The sequence below is a fragment of the Orycteropus afer genome, unplaced genomic scaffold (genome assembly GCF_000298275.1).
Source record: "Orycteropus afer afer isolate SDZICR_OR568_19922 unplaced genomic scaffold, OryAfe1.0 scaffold00151, whole genome shotgun sequence".
In the NCBI taxonomy this organism is placed as follows: Eukaryota; Metazoa; Chordata; class Mammalia; order Tubulidentata; family Orycteropodidae; genus Orycteropus; species Orycteropus afer.
The window spans coordinates 8,140,984-8,153,845 of NW_006921738.1; the positions used below are offsets into that span (position 1 = coordinate 8,140,984).

Genomic DNA, 12,862 nt, shown 5'->3' on the forward strand with positions numbered 1-12,862 from the left:
AAACCATTCACTTGTGGTATTTGTTTCAGCAGCCCTAGCTAATTAAGACAGTTGGTATGATTTTGTAGGTAATATTTGGGGTCTGAGAATGATCAAAAAATTTTCACATATAAAGTTAATGGTAATTCTTTCTTCCCTTTATGCCATTCTGGCTTACAAAAGTTTTCATAGGAAAGCTGTAGTTTTAGATAGTGAAGGAAACCTGTAGTATACATATCAAGAATGACTTTAATCATAGTGTTTATTCACATTCCTTCTGCCAACCAGCAATTTTATGTACATGGTTGTTGTTGTTGTTGTTGTTGTTATGTACCGTCGAGTCGGACCCGACTCATAGTGACCCCTCCTTGGGTTTCCGAGGCAGTATCACTATGGAAGTAGATTGCCCCATCTTCCTTCCGAGGAGTGGCTGGTGGGTTTGAACCGCCAGCCTTCTGGTTAGCAGTCAAATGCCTTAGGCGCTATGCTATCAGAGCTCCCATGTACATGGTAGTTCATGTTAAACAATAAGTGCACCAGAATTATGAATATAAATCTTTCCTAATGAGGTGCACTGACTGCTGGTTAAAGTAATAAATGATTTAAAAAAAAAAAATGATCAGGAAGGACATATCACAAAGTTGTATAAAAATATTTTAAAAATGAATAATACACAATTTTAGTTAATACTGGCTTAAAATTTGTGCTTTTCTGAAATATTAATTCCAGTTAATTTTTTAAAGCACAATATTTTAGGAAATGTAACATTCTTTTTTGGTACAAATACCACCATTGACTTGAGCTCAGAACTTTTATTCACAATAGCAGGGGACATTATTAATATAATGCTTGCTGTATTTTGCTTTGTAAAAACAACTAATCATATGTTTGTGTTGAGCTTGGTAGCTTTTAAAGCCCATATTGGTGCTGTTGTTATGTATTGCTGAGTCAATTTAGACTCTAAAGACCCAGTGACAAAGTAGAACTGCCTCATAAGGTTTTCTAGGCTGTAATCTTTCTTCCATAGTGATACTGCCTCGGAAACCCAAGGCACATGACAACAACAACAACAATCTTTACAGAAGCAGACTGCCAGCTCTTCCTCCAGCAGAGCCACTGGGTGGTGGTGAATAGCCAATCTATGGTCAGCGGCTGAACGTTTAACCCTTTCATCATTTTTTTTTTTAAAAAAAAAAAAAGCCCATAAACCAAACCAAAAATACCCCAAAATCACAGAGGTTGATTATTTTTCTTCCTCTGCAAAAGAAAACATCCTAATTCCTACTCAAAACTTGGTTAAAAATAGATTCAGTTTCTATCCCTTTGCTGTAATTTCTCAATGATAAAACACTAACTCTGGCCAAAAGAGGTACTTAACAGTAGAAAAGCTTTTGATAATTTACTGGAAATTCATTTCACAGTCACTGAGGTAGAAGTTGGCCGTGCAGTTTTTTCCATTAAAAGATACAAAAATTCATCTAAGTTTATTGTACAGATTCAAAGACATGCATTTTTTCTATCAACAGTTGTATAATAATCATTTCTGAACCAAGCACCACATGGAAATTTGCTCCTTGATATGTGTGTTTTTTACTTACAAAATTTTACCACTCGTGAAAATATTACAATATAAGGTAGAAAAAACAGTGTGGACTGAGTCACAAATAGTTTATACAGTTTATGATATTAAAATAAGTTTTCTAGTCTCCAAAGAAAACATACTTTAGAATTCAGTGTGAGTTTCAGAAATAATTCTGACCATTAAGTAAACATCAAAATTTTAAATAAATAACATATGGAAGAAAATAAACATTTAAAAAAAGTTACCTTATACCTAACAAAATGATTTCTTACATCAGACAGACATTTGGGGTGTATTTATCTTGGCAATGTTTCATTCCATAAAAATTTTATACTGCATTTACTCCATTCTGATGAAATTCCACCATTTGAATCAGAGGAGAGATGAAACTGATACTGCTACAATATTGTGCCTTCCTGAAATGCTTCTATCCACCTATTTGATAAGAGAAATATGTTAGATTTGTAAGATCCAATATATGAATTCAATGTATGAAGAGAGCAGAGATAATAGCTGGGCCTGTGGTTGGTTATCCTAATAGTGGATTTAAGTTCTTTCCTACAACAACCTGGAATTCTGTGTCCAGGGAACTAACCAGCTTTTATTTGGTAATGTGGTCCACTATGACCTAAAGAACATGCCGCTCATTTCTTTGAGGAGCAAAAGGGACCATTTCATGTAAAAGCCTATGGAGTTTGGATGCTCCCATTTAACTGGTTTTTGGAAGTGGATATATTAGCAAAGGCCTTTCCTTCAACTCCCTTTCTCCCGTATCCAGTACTCTGAGTCAGTGCTTTTAGGAACAGTAGCTTCTGTCCCTGTCTCCTCCTCTTAACTCCATCAACTAGAGTATTCTCCTAGGGCTTCCCTAGTTCAGACTTGTTCCAGTATTTTCAAATAAAGGGATTCTGGCATCTTGTCCACTTCCAGTTGATCAAAATTTTTTATGTAGTATAAAAGCATTTCAAAGTTTCATAAAAGCTTTTCCAAAATTCTTTATTCTCAAAATAGTTTTATCCAATAATATACATACTTTCAATTACTCAGAATACATTTGGGATAGGTTCTTTGTATATCCCTAGTAACATAATTGCTTCTTTTTAAAATGTAATATTTTTATATTCTAAAAGTAATGTATATTCACTGTTGGAAATTTAGGAAATGTTAATATTTTGATACACTTCCAGGATTTATCATGTCATCCACCAGGTGTATACATTAAAATCATTTGGGGAAAAAAAAAAAAAAAAAAAGCAGCATCAACTGAACTTAGTTTTTTCTGTTTCTTACAGAAATATAATTTGTTACAATAAATGTTATATAAAGAAAAAAGTCCTAGGAACAATGAACATTTGAAATCACTCAATTTAATTAGCAAAATCAGCTTATAATAAATTCAGCTCAAATTTCAAGGGTAGAATTTTCAAAATTTGTAATTTTATAAACAAATGGCATATAAGTTGCACCATTACGAAAAAAAAATAAAACAAAACAAAAGAAAGCCCAATGAGAAAATATTTGGAAATCATAGATCTGATAAGGATTTCAATATCCAGAATATATAAAGAATTCCTATAACTCAACAACAAAAAGACAAAGTACCCAATTTAAAAATGGGCAATGGACTAGAATAGACATTTCTCCAAATAAGGGACACAAATGCTAATAAGCACATGAAAAGATGCTCAACATCACTGAGCATTAAAACCAAAACCAAACTTAATGCCATCAATTCAATTCCGACTCATAGTGACCCCTCCTTGGGTTTCCGAGGTGGTAAATCTTTATGGAAGTAGATTAGATTGTCCAGCCTTTCATTGACCAAAGTCACTGCCATCAAGTCAGATCTGACTCATAGCAACCCCTCCTTGGGTTTCCGAGGCGTTATCACTACGGATGTAGATCGCCCAATCTTCCTTCTGAGGAGTGGCTGGTGGGTTTGAACTGCCAACCTTCTGGTTAGCAGTCAAATGCCTTAGGTACTACACCACCAGAGCTCCTCATTGATCATTAGGGACATGCAAATGAAAACCACAAGGAGATATTACTTCACACCCTTTAGGTTGACTGTTACCAGAAAAATGGAAAATAACACCGTTAGTGAGGATGTGGAGAAATTGGAACCTTCAGACATTGCTGGTGGGTATTGAAGATGGTGCAGGCACTGTGGAAACAGGTGACGGTTCCTCAAAAAGTTACACATAGTAATACCAGATGACGTATCAATTCCACTCCTGGGTACACAACCTAGGAGTTTTTAATTGTCTAGGAGTTCAGATTTCTGGATTCCATGGATGTCAAGGTGACCCACCTGTGCTTTCACCCTGAGATTTCTGAATGCTGAGCTTTGAGAAACTGGTCTTCTAAAAGTCACTTCTAAGTCAAACAATAGTTCAACTTACGTAGTAAAAGAATGTTTTACTTTGAGCACTGTGTTCTTAATACAATTATTTATGTGCAGTTTTGACAACTTCAAAGGTCAGACTAGAGCTGTTTTAGGAATCAGCAATTATCTGAATTGTTCTTCAAGAAGATGTTGCATGTCCGTGAGTTATTAAGTAAACACTGTTCTAGCCCTGTTTCATGGCAATGTATAATTACTAGCAATAAGCTAGAGTATGTTGTTGTTGTGTTGTTATATGCCATCGAGTCAAACCCGACTCATAGTGACCCTCCTTGGGTTTCCAAGGCAGTACCACTACAGAAGTAGGATTGCCCAACCTTCCTTCCGAGGAGTGGCTGGTGGGTTTGAACCGCCAGCCGTCTGGTTAGCAGGCAAGTGTCTTAGCCACTATGCTACCAGAGCTCCCAAGCTAGAGTATAAGAACCTATTAAAGATTTTTCTTCTTTGGAACATTTTTGACACTCAGAAATGTTGCCCCAATTTTCAAATCATGTATTAAATAAACTCAGTTTTTATTATTGGTTTAATATGATTTTTGTTTTAATAACCTGAAAGATTGAAAGCAGGATGCAAACATATACTTGTACACCAATGTTCACTGCAGTAGTATTCACAATAGCTGGAGGTGGAAACAACCTAATTGTATATCAAAAGATAAATGGATGAACAAAATGTGCTATTATCCATACAATGGATATATCATTCAGCCATAAAATGGAATGAAGTTCTAATACATGTTACAACATGAATGAACTTTGAAGATATGCTAAGTGAAATAAGCCAGACACAAAGAATAAATATTGTATGATTCCACTTATATGCAATACCTAGAATAGGCAAATGCAGAGAGACAGAAAGTAGTATAGGGGCCGGGTAGATGAGGGGAATGAGGAATTACTGATTAATGGGTATTGAGTTCCTGTCTGGGGTGATGAAAAAATCTGGAGACAAACAGTGGTGATGGCTGCATAATATTCTGAATGTAATTAATGTCACTGAATTGTATGTACACTCAAAAAAGGCTGAATTCTGTCAAGGGTAATTGGAAAGACCCTATCAGTAACCTGTACATGTGAAGATTATTAAATGGCAAATATTTTTTTAAACAAATTGTTAGTTTAAACAATTTCTTATCAAAATGGTTGAAATGGTAAATTTTATGATATACATATTTTACAACAATTAAAAAAAAAAGGTGACCGTCTGTTGACAATATGGATCATATGGATTTAACCAGCAACTACAAAGATGTTTCATTCTGTCTTAAGTCTAAGAATGCAATTTAGCTATCATTTAGTAGTTTCATTAAATAAGGAGCTCTGGTGGCATAGTGCCTAAGGCATTTGACTGCTAACCAGAAGGCTGGCAGTTCAAACCCACCAGGCACTCCTTGGAAGGAAGGTTGGACAATCTACTTCTGAAGTAATACTGCCCTGGAAACCCAGGGAGGGTTTGCTATGAGTTGGATCTGACTCCACAACAGTGGTTGCATTTTTTTAATAGGTAAAAGAAAAAGGCTCCCTGTATCTATATTAGCACATTTTAATATTTACTAATGTACTAATGAGTCGGTTTGACTCGAGGGCACAGAACAACAACAACAACAACAAATGTACTAAAAAATCAACCACATGTTATTAATCTCAGAGAAATTAATAATTTAATCTTGACCCATTCTGAATTATAAATAAACTGATTTCCCCCACCGAACTACATTCATTCTGCTTTAAAGGCATTTCCATCTTGTCAACATAATGACATAAGTTAAAGGGGATATATATCGAAAAGCTACAATTTTATCAGTTTGAAGATGACTACAGATAAAAATTGAAAGAGAGATAATGTCTGCCAGAATCTTAGAGCAATAACTATTTTGTCCAAATAATTTTCACAGAAAAAAAGTTAAGTGACATAATAGAAAAATATTCTTCATTATCTCCATATTATTTGGAGGAGCAACTATGCTGCATATCCATCCTTAGACTCAAAGAAAAAAAAAAAAGCCTTATAGAGTATAACATTGCATTGGTTGATATTCAGGAACATATGGTACACTAATTCTGCTATAAAAATCCTAGCTTAGAACTCTCCTTTTCATCTACATGCAAAATAACAATCTTCACCACACTTTTAACTCCATTCAGAAAACATGTACACCTCTTGTTGAAACAAAAAATGCATATTTTGTAAGGACAAAATGGAAATGAAATGAAAGAGAGGGGAATTGAACTGTTTGTTCAGAAAAGACCTCAGCCCCACAGAGTTATGCACCTCTATACTAAGCACTCTCATGACATCTAAATAAATAACCTTCGAATTCTGAAGAGACTATTCAGCCTTTACTTTCTAAAATGACATCCATTTCCTTGTACTGTTAGTCAACAGCATGAGAGCCTCTTAATGTGTTTGACCTTTTTCCCAAAGAAGAAAGTTAGTAAGCAGCTGTTTAAACTCCTGCTGTTCCGTGGCACAACTGAATCTCTGGATTGCCAAAGTCCTGGAATGTTTCAAGGAAAGAGTCTTACCCTCACTGAAAGAGGTCAAAAACCTCCACTCTCCTTCCTTTCAGCAGAGCAGCATCACGCTGCTTCCTCTGAGGTCATGGGTAGACAAAGGCCTTTGGACAAGACTACCTATTTTCATTTACCCTCTGCCTCCTGAAAATATTCCAGACACTCTTGCCTTGTTTTTAAAACAATTCTTCTCAAAGGTTTGAATAATATGTTACATCTTTCTAAATTGGAACTCATGTTTAAATTCCGGGTGGTCCCTATGCCTTAACATAGGTAATTTTAAAATCACCCTCTAAAGGAATAACTTGAAATCTGATGTATGAAAGAAAATATTTCTAGGTTACTTACTTCTGAGCTAAGTGACCATCTTCTGCTTTGAACAGATAAAATAACATGTTTTTGTGCAGTAACTGAAACACTTTGGACTCCGAATTCTCATCTTCGACTTGCGTGACAGTGAATCCTAATAAAGGTTGACTCTCCAAAGCTGCCACGTCCTAACGTAAAAACACACAAAACGGAGATGGGTTTTTAGATTGGGACAAAATTCAGATTGGAGATCATTTTATCTGGGTAGCTCTAATTTAATTTCATATACATGAATATAAAGCAATGAAAGCAATATAATTAATTTTTCATTTATTCAACGATATTTATTGAGAGTCCCCTCCCGACCTACCCCATGTGTCAGGCACTGTGCTCAATGGTTTGGAAGGTGTTCACACACATTGAATTTCTTATTTTCATTAAATCCCTGAGAGGCAGGCATTGTATTACCTTCATTTCATGGATGTGGAAAATACAGCTCAGAAAGATAAGTGATTTACCCCAGGTCATACTAAAAAGAAGCTTGGACCTTACAGCAGTGGTTTTCACAGGATGTTGAAACACAGGGAGATGGAATAGCAGAAATAGGTAGAATTAGAGCAAATAGCCAGAAACTATAACCCAAATAATGCCTATCTGCACTGATTCTTCATCAGTAGAATCTGGGGAGGGCCACGGGAGTGGCACCCAAGAAAGCTTGGCAAAAAAGATAAAAACTCTGAATTTTAGTGAAGTAGTTAGTAGTCACATGACACCAAAAATACTTGCATTTCAATGATACGGAATATTAACACATTTAAGAAAGAGTTTTCCAGGTACAAAGCAAGAGCACTGTCCATGTTAAGAGTAACAGCAGCAACAGCTCCCCCCTTCAAAATGAAAACAACACATACACAAATTTATTAAAAACATTGTAGTCTGATACTTTTATTTTCCATTGGCATTGCAAAATAAGACCCCAAAATCTTTAGCTTTCAGACCTTACCTCACTTGCAGCGTATGTATACAGCACTTTATTTTTTATGACAAACCACAAGTGTTTCCAAGGTTTTTTATTGCCCTTTGATCTGTACAAGTAGCCACTTATAGAAGAATCCTCTGTATTTGCTGATACCTATATGAGCAAGCAAAGAATACCAGAAAGATGTTTACCTCTGTTTTGTTGACTGTGCAAAGGCATTCGACTATTTAGATTATAACAAATTATGGATAACACTGCAAAGAATGGGAATACCAGAACACTTAATTTTGCTCATGAGGAACGTGTACACGGACCAAGAGGCTGTCATTTGAAAGAACAAGGGGATACTGCATGGTTTTAAATCAGGAAGAGTATGCATCAGGGTTGTATCATTTCACCATACTTATTCAATCTGTATGCTGAGCAAATAATCTGGGAAGCTGGACTGTATGAAGAAGAACGTGGCATCAGGATTGGCGAAAATTATTAACAACCTGTGATATGCAGATGACATAACTTTACTTGCTAATAGTAGACTTGAAGCATCTACTGATGAAGATCAAACACTACACTCTTCAGTATGGGTTACACCTCAACATAAAGAAAAGAAAAATCCTCACAACTAGACCAATAAGCAACATCATGATGAATGGAGAAAAGACTGAAGTTGTCAGGAATTTCATTTTACTCAGATTCATAATCAACATCCATGGAAGGAACAGTCAAATCAGACATCTAATTGCACTGAGCAAGTCTGCAAAAGATTTTTTTAAAGTGTTAAGGAGCAAAGATACCACTTTGAAGACTGAGGTGTGCCTAAACCAAGCCATGGTATTTTCAATCACCTCACAGGCATGTGAAAGCTGGACAATGAATAAGGAAGACCTATGAAAAGTTGGCCACTCCTTGGAAGGAAGGTTGGGCAATCTACTTCCGTAGCGATACTGCCTCAAAAACCCGAAGAGGGGTCACTATGAGTCGGGTCCGACTCGACGGCACACAACCAGAAGAAAAGTTGATGCCTTTGAATTGTGGTGTTGGTGAAGATTAGTGAAAACACTATGCCACAAGAACTAACAAATCTGTCCTGGAAGAAGTGCAGCTGGAACACTTCTTGGAAATGAGAACAGGCAGACTTTGCCTCACCTACTTTGATCATGTTGTCAGAACGGACCAATCCCTATAGGATATTATGACTGGTAAAGTGGAGGGTCAGCAAAAAAGGGGAAGACCCTCAATGATGTCTGTTGACACAGTGGCTGCAACAATGGGCTCAAACATAACAAAGACTGTGAGGATGGCACAGAACTGGGGAGTGTGTTTTGTTGTATACAGGGTGGCTGTGTGTCAAAGCTGACTCAACGGCACCTAACAGCAGCACATAAGCAAGACTAGGGCATAGTTTAGTAATTTCCAGAAAAACAAAAATTAAAATTAAATCTTTTTTTGATCATTAGGTACTGAAAGTAATAACCATAAAAATAATATAATGTTTCAGAATGAAATTTTATATTTTCAGCATTGGCTATTGTATAACCTAAAAGCTGCTATTATTACGAATATAAAATCCTTCCTTTTAGGAGCAATTCTAGAATTTTACCTGGTTTAACTGTGCTACCATATATGTGTCTGTATACGTGTTGTTTTTTTTTGTGGCAGAAGAAGAAATGAAATAATTCCAAAGGCCAAAATATTTTGGTTTTTTCTTTAAAGCTGCATTGAAATGAATTGCTTAATATGGCCCTTCTAGCCATTGTCTTCCATTTGTTGTTGTTGTTGTTAGGTGCCGTTGAGTCATTTCCAACTCACAGCAACCCCATGCACAACAGCATGAAACAATGCCCAATCCCACACCAGCTCCATGATCCCTGCTATACTTGAGCCCATCACCGTAGCCACTGTTTCACTTCCATTTGGTAGTGTACTGTAAATTCTAGTCCCCATAGGCATTTACTGTTAACCAGAAGGCTAGAGGTTCAAACCCGCCAGCCACTCCTCGGAAGGAAGATTGGGCAATCTACTTCCGTGGTGATACTGCCTCCGAAGCTCAAAGAGAGGTCACTGTGAGTCGGGTCTGACTCGACAGCACATAACAACAACAACAACATGCCTGTTTAGGGAGCTCTGGTGGCGTAGTGGCTAAGGCATCTGACTGCCAATCAGAATGCTGGCAGTTCAAACCCACCAGCCACTCCCCGGAAGGAAAGTTGGGCAATACTTCCATAGTGCTGTTGTTGTTGTTAGGTGCCGTTGAGTCGTTTCCGACTCACAGCGACCCCATGCACAGCAGGATGAAACAACGCCCAATCCTGTGGCAGCTCCATGATCCCTGCTATACTTGAGCTCATTGTCGTAGCCACTGTGTCAATCCATCTCATTGAAGGCCTTCCCCTCTTTCATTGACCCTCCACCTTACTAAGCATGATATCCTTCTCCACGGAATGGTCCCTTCTGACAGCATGACCAAAGTAGGTGAGATGAAGTCTGGCCATTCTCGCTTCCAATGAGCATATCAGCTGCACTTCCTTCAGGACAGATCTGTTAGTTCTTTTAGCAGTCCATGGTACTTTCAATATTCTTTGCCAGTACCACAACTCAAAAGCATCAACTCTTCTTCATTCTTCCTTATTCATTGTCCAGCTCTCACATGCATATGATGAGCTTGTATCATGGTGCACCTTAGTCCTCAAGAAGACATCTTTACTCCTCAGCACCTGAAAGAGGTCCTTTGCAGCCAATTTGCCCAGTGCTATACGTGGTCCAATGTCCTCACTGCTGCTTCCATTGGCATTGATTGTAGAACCAAGCAATGTGAAGTCTTTGACAACCTCAATCTTTTCTCCATTTAAAGTGATGCTGCTTCTAGGTCCAGTTGTGAGGATTTTTTTTCCCTTTATATTGAGACGTAATCCATACTGCAGACTGTATTCTTCAATCTTCATCAGTAAGTGCCTCAAGTCATCCTCACTTTCAGCAAGCAAAATTGTGTCGTCAGCGTATCACAGATTGTTAATGATTCTTCCTCCAATCCTGATGCCACGTTCTTCTTCATATAGTCCAGCTTCTCAGATTATTTGCTCAGGATATAGACTGAATTGTTGTTGTTGTTATATCTGTCGAGTCGGCCCCAACTCATAGTGACCCCTCCTTGGGTTTCTGAGGCAGTATCACTATGGAAGTAGATTGCCCCGTCTTCCTTCCAAGGAGTGGCTGGTGGGTTTGAACTGCCAGCCTTCTGGTTGGGAGTCAAGTGCTTTAGGCACTATGCTACCAGAGCTCACTATAGATTGAACAAGCATGGTGAAAGGATACAATTCTGACACACTCCTTTCTTGATTTTAAACCATGCAGTGTTCCCTTGTTGTGTTCAAACGACAGCCTCGTGGTGATACTGCCACAGTGATACCACCTTGGAAACCCAAAGAGGGGTCGCTTGGAAATCCAAGGAGTGGTCACTATGAGTCAGATCCAACTCCACAGCAGTGAGTTTGGGTTTTTTTTTTTTTTTTTAATGCCTGTTTAGGGTAGGATGCATCTTGAGTCCCACCTTGCTGGATGGAGTGACTCAAGTCACCACCCATTTTGTGATATACTGTAAGTCGTATTCTCCATGCCTGTTTAAGGAGCTCTGGTGGCGTAGTGAAGGCATTTGGCTGCTATCCAGAAGGTCAGTGATTCAAACCCACCAGCCACTCCACAGAAGGAAGATGGGGCAATCCATAAGCTTTACAGCCTTGGAAACCCAATGGGGGTTGCTATGAGTCAGACCCAACTTGAAGGCAGTGAGTTTGATTTTTTATGCCTGTTTAGGGTGGGATGTATCTTGAGTCCTGCCTTGCTGAAAGGTGCAACTCAAGTCACCACCCTTAGCTCCTTGCGGGTATATATAGGAATGTCCTGGGAAAGTGCACTCTCTTGCTCTAGTTCAGTTCTGCATTTTGTTCGTCATCATCTCACCCCTGGACCTGAGATAGCAGCTGTCATCTGACCTGCCGATTTTGGCTCGCCAACCCCTGTAACCAGTTGGAAGAATCCTCAAGACCTACCCACAGACCTAGGACTTGCTAACCTGCTAGTCTCTACCACCACCATGTGAGCGCTTTCCTAGGACATCTGTGAGTTCTATGAGATGTTACGGCAAAGTACAGAACCTTAACACGGGAGGGAGATTATTGAGGGGAAGAGGAGAAGTTGATGTCGGAGATGATGGAGTGGCATGACAGTTTGGAAAAGATGGACATTTGAGACATCTTTAACCTCTACCTCAGAGGCACCAGCCTTGTGTTATCTTTCTAAAAGAAATTATTCAAGCAAAAGCTGTATTTTGGGGATTGTATATACTGTCCACTGCTCTACTTATTAGGGGTGTTAGGGATAATCATTTAAACTTTTAACTTTATTCCTGAGGCAGCTTTTCAAATTTATAAAAATACTATCAATAGAATCGTTCATCAAACATTCTATTAATACAAATGGTTTTAAGGATCAGTCTTTGATCCCTAAATTTTGGCCTGAAAGAAAAGAGGAGTTAGTCTCCTATGAGTTGCTCTGAGGTAGGCAGATGAGGCAGTCTGCTTCCATAAAGATCACAGCCTTGGAAATCCTATGGACAGTGCTACTCTGTTGGAATTGACTTGATGGCAATGGGTTTTGATGTCTGCTTCATAAAAAATTTAGTCACTATGCAAAAACACAGTAGTAGTATGCTTCTAATGACTGTAATCTGGTAATTGAAACTTTTTAATGTAGGGAACATGTAGATATATTATTATTTATTTATTTTTTTTTTTTAGGAATTGCCTTAGTAGTGTGACAGCCTCTTAAGGTGGCTCCTCATCATTTTGACATCTTTTAGTCATGTTGTTGTTGTTGTGTGCCGTTGATGGGTTTCCGAGGCAGTATCACTATGGAAGTAGATTGTCCAACCTTCCTTCCGAGGAGTGGCTGGTGGGTTTGAACCACCAGCCTTCTGGTTAGCAGTCAAGTGCCTTAGGCACTATGCTACCAGAGTCATAGTTTTATATAATTCCCTCCTCTTAGTGTGACCAGGACCTGTGACTTCATTCTAACCAAGGGAATATGGGGAAGGTAACAGA

General features: G+C 38.1%; 1 protein-coding gene across 1 annotated transcript in view; it reads right to left on the bottom strand.

Moving 5' to 3' along the window:
* Nucleotides 1-1,959: 1,959 nt before the first annotated feature.
* The window catches only part of FGD6 (FYVE, RhoGEF and PH domain containing 6), a 173,609-nt gene continuing 162,706 nt past the window's right edge, over nt 1,960-12,862 (bottom strand). The window contains exons 20-22 of the mRNA XM_042781690.1: nt 7,791-7,919; nt 6,827-6,975; nt 1,960-1,996 (exon numbers count right to left, since the gene is read on the bottom strand). Coding sequence (XP_042637624.1) covers nt 1,960-1,996; nt 6,827-6,975; nt 7,791-7,919 — 315 coding nt within the window. The remainder of the gene's footprint in view (nt 1,997-6,826; nt 6,976-7,790; nt 7,920-12,862) is intronic.